Source organism: Ciconia boyciana, chromosome 10 (assembly GCF_034638445.1).
Source record: "Ciconia boyciana chromosome 10, ASM3463844v1, whole genome shotgun sequence".
Classification (NCBI taxonomy): domain Eukaryota; kingdom Metazoa; phylum Chordata; class Aves; order Ciconiiformes; family Ciconiidae; genus Ciconia; species Ciconia boyciana.
This window is the reverse complement of record NC_132943.1, coordinates 3,748,761-3,764,109: the sequence shown is the minus strand read 5'-3', so window position 1 is coordinate 3,764,109 and position 15,349 is coordinate 3,748,761. Positions and strand designations below refer to the sequence as shown.

Below are 15,349 nucleotides of genomic sequence, written 5' to 3'. Positions count from 1 at the left end.
CCATTAAAAATGCTCAGAGGCCTTCAGGCTGTAAATTGCTTTTCTGAACTTCACATACATAGCAGGAGGGAAAATGTGGAAGAGGTAGCACAGGCAGCTCCACTATAATCACTTAAAAGTAAAGATTGCCACTTCTTATACGACTGCCTTCTCTCCAAATTATTTCAGATCTTTAATTCTAAGTAGTTGCAGGGTTATGAACCCAAATTTCCCCTCTGATGCTGTACTGAAGATAAAACAAACAAACAAAAAGGGTAGAGTGATAGTTTTGAAAAATCCTTTTAACAATAATCACAAGCTTAAGTTATAGATAAAGTGTCCTGCAGCAATTGTAGGTTAGGAAAAAGCAAAGAAAGATAGCCCAGCCATGCCCAGATTTTGCCTGTAAAGTGTAACAATTCTGTAAAGCACCTTTACACTATTAGCAAATCCTACAGCATATTAGATGAAACATAATCGAATGTATCGACCACTGCATTTAATATAGGTACAAAAAAATAAGATGTATATTTTAACTTTAAGCAACTTAATGTAGATTAATTAAAAGCAAACCCATAAACATTGAAATAAGATTTGTATGTATTATGACTATATCTCCTCTTTCATTTGCTATTGCAACCACAAAAATAGGGAAAATAAAAGTGGTTACTTGGCAAATCAGCCAAAGAGAATTTAAATAAGGTGACCAACTCAAGCTATCTAATCACATTTCCTTCCTCACACTCCAGGTCCTGAAAAGACTGAAATAACAGTGCAGTGTTGTATATTAAAGTTTTAAAATAATAGAGGAAGAAAAGAGCAAGAGGGAAGAGCTTTCCCTGGTGCTGGCACTTGAACCAAATTTTAATGCCAAGTATAGTTTAACCAACCCATCCTGGTGGCTGGTAGAGCAAAACATGCTAACCAGCTGAGCACCCAAAAAACCTTCTACACGCATCCTGAGGGGCAATACATACAAGCCTCAGCAATACGTTGCTGTGAGGTCAAGTTAGAACTTTCAATCTTAAAAAAAATAAAAATGGAGAGTTCATCAACAACTTACCATAGCGTTACCTGTAAAAGCCCTAATAAAGATCAGCCTCTAAAGAGCAGCTCTCCAAAATGAGCAACACATCAAAAACTATAAAATTGCAAATAACAGCCTTAAAGCATAGGAATTACATAAAAATAACAGGAGATGCTGGGGAAAGGGAGACCTCGGGAAGGGCTGATGTCCTGCTCCAGCACGGGAGAGGTGGCTGCCGTGCGCACGGACACCCATCTGTACAGACATGCCGTTGCACCTGCGTGCCAGTTCCTCACCATGCACGTACAACGGAGCTAACATGACTCCAGCTCACCAGAGAACAAAATTTGCCCTTTTTCTCACTCCTCTAGTAACAATATGAAGCCATGGAGACTCCTTCACTCATCTCCTTGACCACTTCGACATTGCTTCTCTTCCAATCTGCTCCTTTTTGTTTCCCAGAATATCTAGGGATTCTTACTAATTAAATAATTTCACACCATATTATCTATGGTTAACATGAAACCAAGCTTTACTAATTTGATCTCCATATGTCTAGCACCATTTATTCATGCTGTATCACCATCTCTGAACATAGATTACAATTGACCTCTTGGTCTCTGTTCCAAAGCTTTCACAACACCCACAGCTCTCAAAAGTCAGAAGAGTTGAACATAACCCCGTGAAGCCAGCATCAGGAGTTAGCTAAATATCTAGCTGAATTGCAGACTGATTAGCTAGATGTATTTTTTTTTAATAAATTTACATAAATTTTCAAGGAAGTTTGTCCTTCAAGTGGGGCACTAGCAAAGGAGCAATCTGGGGACTTCTTTCCCCTGCCTTTTCCCTTCCCTCTCTCTCTTCCATCCTCTCCATCCCTCTTTCCTTGTTTCAAAACTTGGCCATTGTTGATGACCATTTCTTTGGGGTTTTATTATTGTGAAAATGCCTTTTTGATTGCCATGCCATCGTGAATTTTTCACTTTTTCCCTGCTGTGCGTGCAGTGCCCCCTCCCGTGTATGGCATGAGGATGTGCACATGCAACGTGGGCTCCCCTGCACGCAAGGAACGACCCAATTTGTCCAGCTTTTGCCTTGAGTGGGGACGTGGATTCCCTTCCTCTTGCTTTTAAAATCTCCCTTTGTAAATTTTCAAGTGGTGATGTCAGTTTTGGTATCATCATTCCCTGAGGATGCTAAACTTAATTGTATTGTTTTTACTTTTCTCTAATTAAAATAGCCACTCTGCATTTCCAAGAGAACTGTTCTCTCTTCGAAAACAATTAAATGATACTTGAAACTTGTCCAAACTGTGTTTGGGGCATCATGGTTTAAACAGCTGAGAAGTTTTAAAAGTTGGATCCCTCATTAAAACCTGCACAATGAGTTTTCCGAAGACCTAAAATAACAAGCTGCTGAAACCTTCAGGTGAGGGTGTCATTTTTAACATTGATTTTCACTGCTACGGCTGAGTCAAAAGGAGTCTTGTCACTGGCTCAGAAGCTTTCGTGAAGCCAGGCCTTCATGTACCAGTTACTGAATCAAAATTCCACCCAACAGAAGCGTGAAAATATTTTCAGCATATTTATCAGCACCTCCTCTTGCTCAGAACGAAAACAAAATGACTAGATTATAGGAGAGTGAAAGACAGAATATTAGTCCCCTGTGCTGCCAGTGCCCCCAGATTTCTGCCAATACATGTCACTCCCAACTGGAGCGACCTCACGCTATTTTATTTAATCAGCCCATTTCCAAATTCTTTAAAAAATCAAAAGAAGTTAAATAACAAATAGCATAAATATTTTAATAGGCCTTCACATTACCAACTGCCAGACCAGCTGTCTAAATTGCAAGAGTTTTGGTGGCTTTTTTTCTTTCTTTCTTTTTTTTTTTTTTTATAAACCAGAAACACATACGTCTACGCCGCGAAAGGCATCTGTCTCGGGAGTGATCCCTGGCCCCAGGCGGCGCGGCGCAGACGGGTCTGCGTGGATGCTTGTCCGCTGAGCGGTGCTGGGTCCCATCCCTGCAGCCGTCCCGGCATCGCCTCCCCGGCCTCCCTGTGCTCTCATGCCGAGGAGGGGAGAGGACAAAAAGAGTCCTCATCTCAGCATATCAAGCTCAGCTTCCTTCTTGAATAATTTTCAACACTACACAGAAAACAAGATAGAAAAAATAATTATAATACTGTGTATTTACTTGCAAACCATACGGCAGCCAATAAAAAGCAGTTCTGCTTGTGGTTCCCCACTTGTAGAAAGTCTTGTTTTGCACAGCCATGCTCCCAAAGAGCAGGCTTGGCTTCATCCAGCTAGTATTTTGGGAATGTGATGGCTTTTGTCATAGATGCCCCTTTATTTTGAGTATTTTACAACGTGCTACTAGAAAACACGAGGAAGACGATGCTTGGAACACCATACCCCAAAGGGATCAGATCAGAAGGAGGTGAGTTAAGTATCTACAGCTCCATGTTTAATGGGATGTTCACAGAAAGAAAGAAAGGTGCTTTGAATCCGTCAGTGAAATACCTCTGATAGTGCATTAAAAAAAATAAAAATCTTAACTAAACACTCCAGCCCAGTCTTTTTTAAGGTAAATGTAATTTTAAATATTTGTGAAACTGGAGAGGAAACAGTAATTTCCCAAAAGCAGAAAAGACCTATTAAAAAAAAAAAAGATACAAGCTCTCGCTATGAAATCTGAACGATAAAACTCCCTTAAGACACTGAAACAGTGAGACGGTGATGACAATTCACTCGTCTCTTTTTGTCTCGTGTAGGCTAACCTCCAAGCAAGTTCAGTTTTTAAAGACAGGCATAATGCCCACTGAATGCAAAAGAGAGACAAGCTCACTAGCTGAATTTTAAGGGAAAATAGCTGAAATTTTTTTCCACTACAGAAATTGGAAATCTCACAGAGGCAATGCAAGAGGAGCATTGCATTGCACACTGACTAGATCCAACTTTCATACTGTGAAGGTGCACGTGCATACGCACAGCCACAGTTCTCAATCTGAACTTTTTATTAGATTAAATAATAAATAGGCCAAAGCAATATACTGATTTAATTTAATTAACAGTCACTAAACAACAGTAGTTGATTGTAAAATGATTGTAAAATTCGGGATACTCATTTTCCTATAACACCGTACTAATAACATGCTCTCTATTTTCTGCAACTAACCTTTAATTTAAAAACTTATGCAAAGCCTCAGGAATAGTTTACATTCAGCTAAAAAGATTTTGTCGAAACCCTTACTGTTGCTTACTCTGGATGTTCCCCAGCCTTCTGTAGAATACTACCACTATTTTATTTATGATTTGCCTGCTCAGCTAAATTACTGCCCTGCTGTCGGTAAAGCACTACACTAATAACCGCCCTGAACACTGAGTCCCCGATAGCGAGGCCTCCCAGCAGCTTCATGCAGTGAGCTTGTTCATCGTGCTTTAATAAGAACTTTATGGGCAGGTTTGCATCTTTTTCTCAAATGCAAATGATGGATGACACGATGGCCCTGAGCCCAGCAGAAGAATACAAGAGTTCAGCAACGTTTCTCTCTTTTTCAGCCTCTCGAGAAATGGAAAAGGTCCCTACGTGGCTTTGTTAAAACTGTTATCATGGTAAAAAAAAAAAAAAAAAAAAGAACAATTTTTGGTTTTCTTTCGAGGGAAAGCAGGAGATGAGGTTTGTGTGGTGCCACCACACGAGGGAGCCAACTCCTCAAAAATTCACAGGTTTAGAAGAGTTGAAACCGAAGCAAGCACAACCCTGCGGGTCCTGGGTGACTCCAAGATGCAGAGCCCCTGGCCCAGGGCCAGCACCACAAACCCCAAATCAGCCCGGCCAAGCCTTCAGGAAAGCCATGGAGACAACGAAATCCCCAGCCGGGGAGACAACCCCCTTTTTTTTTTTTTGTACTATTCTCATTTATGAGTGAACGCAGCGAAAGTTTATGGTAATAATCAGAATGGTGAGGTGCATTATTTCTGCCCAAAAAGTGAGTTCAAGGTGATAATAACAGTGATCAAATTCACAGGCAATATATGGCAAAGAGTAAGACAAATCTGACCCTGGAAATCTGAGATGAAAGGCATAAAACTTTTATGTTTTGCCCCATAAATTGTGCCGCTGTGGCTGCTGTCCCCTTGGCAAGGCAGCTGGCCGGCAGCTTTCCCTTGCCATCGTCTCCCACCACTGCTCAGCCTCCAGCATCTCTGGCAGCCTCAGCGCTGCCATCTCTGCATTTTTAACTTTATTTTTTAAGTATTCATACAGAATTGCTTTATCCGCACAGCCTGAATGTCTCCCACCAACCTACTACTGACAATTCATGACCAAGTAGGTGCTAAAGCAGCCAAGGTGATTTTTTTTCACTCCAAATCGCACGAAGCTTGTATGCATATAGAAACATTTAAAATATTTAAATCGCAAATTTAAATGATTCAAATTGAGCTTGCTTTGGTATCTTAATCCTCCCCTCGCTGCTGCTGTCATGTGCACTGACTATGACTGGGTTCCCGCGGAGAAGGTGTAATTACAGACTATATCATACCACGTGCAGAGAAGGGAGCTGGATGAAGTTCGCACAGCCTTAAATCCCGGTCCTTCCTGCTGTCGAATGCTTAATTCGAAACCTAAATAACGGTGCTTTCCTGCAGTCTGGTTCTGTTTCCACTGCAGAAAACCCCGCAATCAACTTCTGAATATTCATCCACCACTGCCACCACACAGACGGCTAACGTTCAGCAAAAGTCACGGAAAGAAGGGGTTGTTATCAGCACTCGACCCTCAAAAGTCCTGACGGACACAACATGGTGAAGAGATGCGGCACTTCCCCAGTTCGTGGGCATCCCCCTCCCAAATGTCAGAGACCCGAGCCCAGAAGGAGCAAGACCCAGAAACCAGAGTGAACCCCCAGAATGGAAGGTGCTGCCATGGTCCGTCCTGGTTCCCCTCAGAGGAATTAAAGCAGGTTATATGGGGGAAGCATTTTGAAAAAGAAAATCATCATGAAGTAAATGTATAATTTGTCAAGACTCCTCTTGAAATATTAAAATACAAGGACGTTTCTGCTACCTTATATTACTTTAGAGCAGCCTCACCTAACTTTATATGTTTTGCAAACTTTAAGTATAACTATTAGCTTAAAGAAGGTGTCTTCACATGGTAAGCCAAAATATTAGGGAACATTATTATATATCTGTCCTCAGTCTTTCACTGCTCATAAGGCCATATGATCCAAAAGCTTAAAGACAAAACTTCTGAGACACAACTTCCACCTACACTGAATTCAGCTGCTCCCTTATTTAAAACTGTGTATACAAATGTGTATTGTGTAACAGGAGGGTGGCAGAACGGTGAAGCACCACACTTTTCTACCTACTAATTACCATTAAATGGGAAAAGATTTGACAGTGCACTATATACTTCTCAGAAGAGGTCTCATTTTCTTTACTTTTATTAACTAACTTGGTCTATAATTAAATTGAATCCTTGTGATAAAGCGACACGACTGCTTTACTCTTCACTTTTTCGCTGATGCGCTGCATGCATTGTACCATGCATGATCATACTCTTACATTTTCTAATTAATAAAGAATGAAAGAGCATTTCAGCTGGGTTCAGCAGCAAGAACTCCTGCACTTCTCTGCCTTATCTACAAATCTTGTGCTGTGGCCTTCCCCAATGTGCATGCAGCGAGCAGACTTGGCAATGGGACTTTCGTACCCCTGGGCAGAGCTCAGGCAAGCCAAGGATGCCTTCACAGGAACGGTGCTGTGGGTCTCCAAACATTTAGGTATTTATGTGAATTAAACGTCTTGTGAAGTCAGCACTGCATACACATGAAGTAATGGAAAGCAAAGTTTTCCTGAGATCAGCTAGGCTCCTTTCCTCCCTACACACACATTTAATTGTAGCGGTTGGATCAAGCTGTCAGTGCCTTGTGCTCTTTTTCTCCCCATACATGACATGGAAAAAGTAAAGACTTGACAAAGAAACATCCTCTTGGTTTCCTAAAAGACATATTTTTTATTTTTCTAAACTAACCATTAAATACATAGTCCTCATGTCATCAATCTTTACCTCTCATGTTAGACTCTCAGTCTCAGGACGCAATGTGAGCTTTGCAGGAAGCTTTCATAAAGCTGCCTGTCCTTGACCACATTGTTTGGGAGAGGATGCTGCTCACACCATCGCATTGAATTCCTGTGGTTTCATCCTGAGCAAGAGTTATTTGCAAACTCTTCCTTGGATGCAAACAGGGAACCGAGCAGATTTATGTATGCCTGTAGGTATGTACACGTGCACACAAATCACATGCTATATTTTACCTTCCTTTAATCTTCATCTCTTTCTATTAATTCAGCATGTGCTCTCAGGATGGGACTACCGGAGGGAGGATGGGTGTGCTGAAGTCCTGGCAATGCAACTGGCCTCACCACAATCCCATTGTAGGCAACACATCGTAAATCACAATTTCATAAACCAATGATGAACTGCCATTGCTACCTGAAACTGCTTTCCGAAAGCAAGAGTGGAATGAATGAGCAAAGAAGCCTTCTCTAATTCACGCACTTATATAATGTCAAAAATGATGTAGTTGATGCTTCCATTCATCTAAATTTGCCTGGCAATAAGTCAGGCTGCCCACAGAATTTTCTATTAACAATTACACATGCACGGCTGCAATTACGGCTTTGCCCACGCTGTTCACCTAGTGCTGGATAGTGCCAGAATAACTCTGTGTGTATATACATAAACATCCATTTTCAAGCACAGCTTTAAATTTACCCTGAAATCACCACTAAAAATAAATGTTTAGGGTCATCTGACCTTCTCTTCTATCTCATGTACTTTGGTAGCTCTTTCTGCTTCAGGAAGAATGAAAGTAGGTCTAACAGACCTCACGGACAGGTATCCTTTTGTCATTTCATCCTATTACTCCTGAAGTCCCACTACTCTCCCACAGAGACTAGCCAAGTATTTCTCTAAATATTTGCTTAGCATAAGGCCTATGAATTCATATCTAACACCTAGGAATAGGAAGCCATGGTTGAGAACTCTTGGATAATTGATAAATACCAGTGAAATCAATATTCACTATCTTTCACGACAAGGCCAGCCATGTAGATACTTAACTACCACTGAAAAGTTTCCAGAAATTTCATTTACACATTTGTCCAGGACTGACATTTGTCTGGGAGCTAAAAATAATGGATTTTTTTACATTCATAGATAATGACTGCTTGAGTAAACAGAATTTCAGATCTGAAACATCTTGATTTTACAGAGAGGGTTCCAGTACCATCGCCTGGCACAATTTCCATGGATTTATTATTTATCTATCAGAAACAGAAACTTACATTTTGATAAGTAAGTAGAAAGGAAACAAAATGTAGTCCATCCTAAAGGAAACATAATTACCAACAGCATTTCATTGTTTAATTTTTAATAAAAAAATAAGGGTTGCAATTGCAGCGGATTTTGCACAGTATCCTGAGAAGCATCACTTATCTTTAGGTCAAGTGGATTTTTACATCTCTGAAGACACCACACCAAGAGAAAAAAAAACCTAGGAGTGAAACATCATCATTCATGGGCAAGAACATAAATTTCTAGATACCTAAAATGTTCTTTTAAATCATTTATTCTTCACCTACTAATGCAGTTGCCAGATCTTTCTTCTATTTATGAAAGATTGCCTTCTCCATCAGCAATTAATTTGGCCTTGCCTTCATCCACCGCAAAAAGAGAACAAACTAACGGTAACAAAAATATTTCCTGATCCAAAATGAATGCCTTTACCCTGAAAAGAAAGCAAATATTGGTTTGTCCCAGAAGCCACTGCAGGGTCGACATGAGCAACCCCAGTCGGCCCAGGAGAGACTCAACGCCCTGACGCAATGCAGTGACTTGCACAATGACAAATGCCATGCAGATAAACACTAATTATGGTTTTGTTGGACTTTAAGGGAACTTTAAAGTCCAACAATCACTGCACTGCTGCAGCTCAGATTAAAAGTTGTTTCTCTTAATCAACCAATTCTACTACTTCCAAAGATGACCTTTTGGAGAATATTTTTATTTTAATTTTTTTATTAATTGCTGTTTGAATAGCCTGCTTAGAAAATAAAAGACAAACAACTCTTCCCTCTCCCTGTAACAATTAGCAGAGATGATAAAGCTCAAATTCCTAACTTAGTTAATTTAGCATGTCAAAACCCAATCTTTCCCTGGTAATTTCAATACACTGAATGTCACAGAAAGGCCAAGTGACAGATTGCTGCATTTCAGTCAGAACACTCATCCTACTAAAAATGTAATCACTGATGTTCAGATTTCATTTGACTATGCACTGTACAATATTTGGATTGCGGGTGCCTTTGGCATCTTCTTTTCCCCCCTCTCATACAATCAAAAATGAATTCACGTAACATACTGAGTTCCAACATAAGTTTTGAGAATTACATGAGTAGGTAAGCCTAAACCATGATGCTTTAATTCTGAGTTCAGATTTGACACCAATTAATACTAAGTTCAGTATTATTACTGAGTAATACTGAGTTCAGATTCAATAATGTTGGTAAGAACTGGAAGGATGTTTCCAATTCATACTCAGGAGACTACAAAGTCCATCAAAAATAAATTAAAATCCTTTACCAATCATTATCATGCCCTGTGTTTAATCACATTCCTAGACAATTGCCTGAACTTCATTATCGCAGTATGCATAGGCTCCAGTTGTAAGCTGAATTTCAGGGCTCTGTCATCTTTATTGTGCCCCATCTTTCAGCAAGGTTTTCATGCATCTATTTGTTACAAATGATTTTGATGTACAGGAAATGTATTTGTCTTCTTTTCCAAGAATGGTTTCATAACCTCACTATGTTCCAAAGCTAAATAACACATATGGTTTGTGTTTAACAACCTCCATTTGGTGCTTCATATGTGTACTTTTCCTTTTGCTTCCAAGTATATGGCTGCAGAGCACTGAGGATCAGGCACCAGCGTGGGTGAACGCTTTCTGAATAGGCTTGCTTTTCAATTGTCAGACGGCAATTGACTGAAATCAGGGAAAAAATGATTATTCTGACAGCCTTTGATAAGTCATTGGCTCAAAACCTCTTTCTGTTCAAAGCCTCCTATGTCTATCAGATATGCAGCGAGGCATATGGCAACTTCTTGATGCGATACCCATTATTGATATGAAATGGTAACCTCTATGTTCTCAAACAAGCCACCCATAGTTCTGCCCTTGCTTTACTTTCTGTAACAAACAGCTTCCTCCAACCAGTACGTGCAAACAGGCCTGAGGTTGCCCTCATCTGCCATGCACACTGATGTTTGTCATTTTAATTTGCCCTTCAGGTATGAGTAAAGTTTGATAAATATTTGACTTTTGCCCAAACTGAAGCTATTCCTGATGAAGCTACTGTTAACACACCAGTGCCAGAGGTAGAAAAAGGTGCTACGCTGGAGGACAAAGTTAAAACAGTGAGAACATAAGATGCGGTCTTTTATGCAACACCTTGTTCTAACTGTTTTGAATATTTACATTAAAATATAGGTCAGCTGAAATGATGGGCAGGAGATCAATCCCTCAATGAAGCACTAACTGCATGTCAGAACCTGTACACGGGAAAGCGGCACAGTCAAATTATCCCTCTTCAGGCTCTGCTTTACACATGTCTTATCTTCCCCAGTTTCCCTACATGACTTGGCATACCCGTGCAACCTCACCAGAAAACTAATTAAGCATTAAGATGAGTCCTGGATGGAGCAGTATTAGACAGGACCACTTCCAGCCTCTAGACACCAATGTACGGAACAGCATCGGAAACATGCGTTTTTCACTACGGCCCTCGTTAATAGCCTAAGGAAGTGCCTCCTGCGAAGTATCAGATCATAAGTTGTAACGAGCATTTTAATTAACGCTATCCCACTGCCAGGGAAAAATCTTATCTATAAATTCAATAAATTATTTGCTCTGGGGAATCATGGCTGTTTGTTCACAGGCAGTGTCAATGCAACCTGAAGACCAAAAACGCTGGTGTATCTCAAACACATTAGCTCCCTACAGTGTAAAAATGCATCTGCATCAACATTCTGATACCTTCACAACTGGCTTCTCAATACAGATCTCCTCATTTATCGTCACTTTTATTCATATGTTCACAATAAAAGAGTTCAAGGTTCAATGGAAAATAGTAAGAAAAAAGAAAAGAGTGGAAGAATTGCCATAACACCCTAAGATTCATGGAGAAAGGTTCCTAAATAGGTTATTTTACAAGAGACGGCAGCTGTAAATGCATGTTAAGTTTTGTACCCTTTCTGGATAGGTAGAAAGAACTGCACCTCTAAGTAATATGAAAAACTTTAGTTCATTAAACAAACCTTAAGGGGAAGCGTAAATGAGAAGTGTTTTATATTCAGTGTCATCAATTCAGCTGAAAACATGTTTGTACCACTCCATGAAATGAATGCTTTTTATAGTGCCTTTCCTGCCAACGTTGCCTCATGAACATAATAAAATTAAACATGTAAAACCAACTCTGGAGCTGGCAGCTAGAAAATAAATCCTAGAGAAACAGTAATACATATTTCTAAACAAACAACTCTTCAAATATGAGGGGAAAAACCAGGTAAACTGAGGAAAGCATAATGCAGAGGGTGCGTTGAATATCTATAGAGGTCAGAAGAAAGGGAAAGAGACTCTTTAGCAGAAGAAGAAACTTTCTCCCGAGATGGCAGCCCCCGCAAATAACCACTTTAGTCCCTGGGGTCAGTCTTTCCACACATATTTCCGAAGCCTCCTGCGTTACAGCATTGGCAGCCACACCGTAGCCACAAAAGTGATTAAAGTACAGATTTCGGCACGAGATCCACTGACAGAAGTCAATTACTGTGGCAGCAAGCTCAACTCGAGCCCCCAGATTTGGCTTCGCACCACTGCCACAGAAGCGACCCTAAAGGCCGGAGAAGGGACCCTTGTCCCAGGGGACCACGGGCATCGCCCCACGGCGGGATCACACCGTGCCAGCGAGGCCGTGGCCAAGGAAAGGGCTCAGCCCCTGCTGCCGTTGCTCATGGACATCCTGCCCAGGATGCAGGAGAGGACCCTGCGCTCCCTTCCCGAAGCTGGGCACCCACCCTTGACATCTCACAGAAAGTCGGACATATTCTCCTCTTGCTGTTTGCCATTCCTTAGCGAAACAAAAAAGTCTAGGTTAAAAGGAGGAGGAGGGTGGTTTTGTTTTGGGGTTTTCTGTGGGTGTTTTTTGGCATAGAAAAAGCCCACCCTCCCTCCGTTCCACTCCAGCAACAAACCCTCCAAAGGCAGCAAAACTCGAAGGACTCGCTCCCTGACTGCCACCCTTTCACATCGGTTGATCTCAAAACAGCTGAAAGGAGGAATATAAAGCGCACAAAGATCTCCAAAGTTATGCCACAGTCATCAAATACCAGAAGCGTTTGGAAACCACTCTTGTGGCCCCGAGTAGGAGCAAACCTCTCCAAATAAGGAAGCATTTCTCCTCCAACGTGCAGAAATTGGCAGCTCCCCTCCCAGAGTTTATGTAAGATTTCTCACACAGATTAGCCAACAAATAAATGTCAAATAGGCTCCTTTCTGGCTTTGGAGCAAAATCAGCAGGCTTTCATCTGCAGAAATGGATTCTGATAAGATTTCAGGTTGGGACACAAGTTTCCCAGTTGCCACTATGGAGTTTAAGGCAATTTCCAGATATGTCATAAAAGACAAAGTAACACATTGGAGTCCCTGGGCCTTATTTCTGCATATACAGACACACAAAATTTCATTTGCTATTGTCAGAATCGGCGAGGAATTGCCACGCTGCCATTCAGGAGCCCCCCCTCTTGCATCCCCATAAGGGTAATGTGCATATATAGAAAAAATGCGGGTTAAAGATCAAGTTACAACAATACTACGTTAAATAGCAATAGGATCAAAAGTCAAATGGCATGACAAATATGAAATACTGATGAAAAAAAGTTAATATGAAGACAAAATGAGAGCCCAGAGGGGTCAAATAATGCTGTATTTTTAATACTTAGCTATACCTATTTCTCTCAGAACGTTAAGTAAATTTAGCTTCAGTTTCCAGTAAAAGGCCGCAGGGCAGCTATTGAAAACTTTCTGGAGAGGAGATCTTAAAACCAGGCTATCCTGGGTGCTGGTTAACCAAGAGATGATATGGCAAGTGCTTAGCAACGATCTTTCCCAGGTTTTTTTAACCTCCACCAGCCTCCCACAGAGAATGACAAGGAGTTATTACCTGCTGACAATGAGCTCTTTCTTCTGCTTCTTGTCCCATAAGGCCCTGATCTTTGATGCTTCTGCACAGAAGTTACTTTGAATATCTAAAAACCTAAAAGACGTGATCGTGCGCACAAAAGGCTCTTCATAGCGGTGAGAATTTGGGGCTACTGAATACAAAATCTCAGGATAAGGGATCCGGCTTGTTTTGCCTGTAAAGCTCTCAGCACTTCAGAGCTCAGAGTGATGGTGGCACTGAAAAATATAGTTTCAGCTATTTATTAAACTGTCTATCTGAATTAATGATGTTTATATATGCAAGCACTTACAGAACTTCACTTTCTGAACAGCAAATAAAAATAAGCAATGGATCACTGATATAGTCCAATAAAATAGAGAAAACTTCCTTCCTTTGAGGCGAAATCCAGTTTTGTGGGATTTAAAGCCTCACGGCATATCTACTGCTTTTTCTTTCAATATACAGTGCAAGTAACACAGAGGCCAGGCCGGCATCTGTTTCACTGGCAAATCTCAATCCTAACAAGATATTCACACACAGAGAGCAAAGAAAAAGGGTTCCAAAGATAATCAGGTGTCTGAATAAAACAGGCTTTGATCCACATTCACAGAAGAAAGGTAAGATGATCATTTACCAGTGTGTAAAGGGACTAAACACAGAGAAGCCAAATATCGAGGATAGGTTTAATTCTGCTTTTTCCACTTAAAAGCTTTTTCCACGCCATGCATAAAGACAAACACGCAGCTGATGGCAAAAGAGGGCATGGCAAAAAACATCTGGGAAGATGCATGAAAAAGTGTTTTTTCTTACACTGTTCTCTGCAAACTCCGGTTTGATCATCCCTTCCACCCGCATGATGTCAGTCCCAAGTTCTTTTATGTGGGAAATTAATAACTCTTATCCATTGCTTGATTTATCTTCCTTTAACATGTGTAGATCACATGGAGAGGAACTGTGTGAATTATTACCCTGTGGAGCCAAGCGAAGAATTTTGTTTTTACTGTCCTGAAGTTCTTATTTCTTAACTTGTATGAATAAGAAATACCATATATATCTATTTCAAAAGGGACACAAGAAGCTTCCTTGCCTAAACACATGCTTTTCCCTTGATTTATTATTCAGATTTATAAATGAACTCTCTTCAGTGTTTGAGTTACACATTTTTTCTCTGTTAAAAAACAAAGATTACAACTTAACCACAATGCCTTGATTTAAGCCTATTTTTTCTGAGCACCATTTTCTTCCTTGCTTTTCAGCCTCCTGCAAATCAGAGGTTGCATGACTAAGTTCTTCCTGCTGCCCCAAACTGATTTTTTGAACACAAGATATCTCTTGTTTGGCTCATGCATAGAATACCATAAAATCCAATCATAGTGTCTGCATTGACTAAATCTTTGTTTAAAACTAACTATGGAGGCTCAGCATGCCCTTTTCCTCCCGAGCACACTGGAGACAGCTCTGAGGGAGGCAAAAAATGACAGGATTCCTCCAAGGACATTTATAAATGGGCCCCAGAAAAGAGGCACTGAGCAAACAGGGACTTCAATAGTTCAGAATTCAGCCTTTGAGTTATATTTTATGAAAAATAAGTTCTCATCTCAATATGGCACAATCAATCATTACATAGCATGGAGGAGTTTTCAGGTCAAAGGTGCCTTTTCTGTACGACTGGCAAAGATAAATATGAGAACCAATCTCTGATACCTTTTCACTTTCATGACCCTGGATCTTCACCTTTGCTTTCAAGTCCAGAGACAGCTGATTACAGAGGCAGGATGCCAAGGAAGGTCTGAGCCATATTTCTCCTTACATGGCTGTGGCAAGTACATTGACTCTAGTTTATTAACTAAAAGCCATTAATGAATGTGAACTACAAAACTGTGAAGGTTTCTCTAGCTCCACTTCCAAAATGGAGTTAGGCTTCACAAGTTCAAACAAAAACGCAAGAGTAGAAGTTCTACATTAAATTTATCGATGTTATTCTCTATCTAGGCTACAGCAGCTGTAGCCAGCAGCAGTTTCATTCAGATTTGTATCCACAAGGTAT

At 40.6% G+C, this 15,349-nt stretch overlaps 1 protein-coding gene across 43 annotated transcripts in view; it reads right to left on the bottom strand.

Annotated features, from left to right (window-relative positions):
* LOC140657453 (uncharacterized) overlaps nucleotides 1-15,349 on the bottom strand; it is a 372,414-nt gene that overhangs the window by 127,610 nt on the left and 229,455 nt on the right. For 4 of the 43 annotated variants that reach the window (XR_012044336.1, XR_012044343.1, XR_012044335.1 and 1 more), the window contains one exon: nucleotides 2,923-3,156. The exons of 37 other annotated variants lie outside the window; for them this stretch is intronic. Coding sequence is in view for 1 of the 6 variants with exons in the window: in XM_072874491.1 (XP_072730592.1) it covers nucleotides 3,114-3,156 (43 nt within the window). In the remaining 5 variants the exon portion in view is untranslated. Of the gene's footprint in view, nucleotides 1-1,800; nucleotides 3,157-13,467; nucleotides 13,539-14,112; nucleotides 14,272-15,349 lie in introns of those variants that run through there. 2 more of the 43 variants (XR_012044334.1, XM_072874491.1) reach the window with 2 other exon arrangements.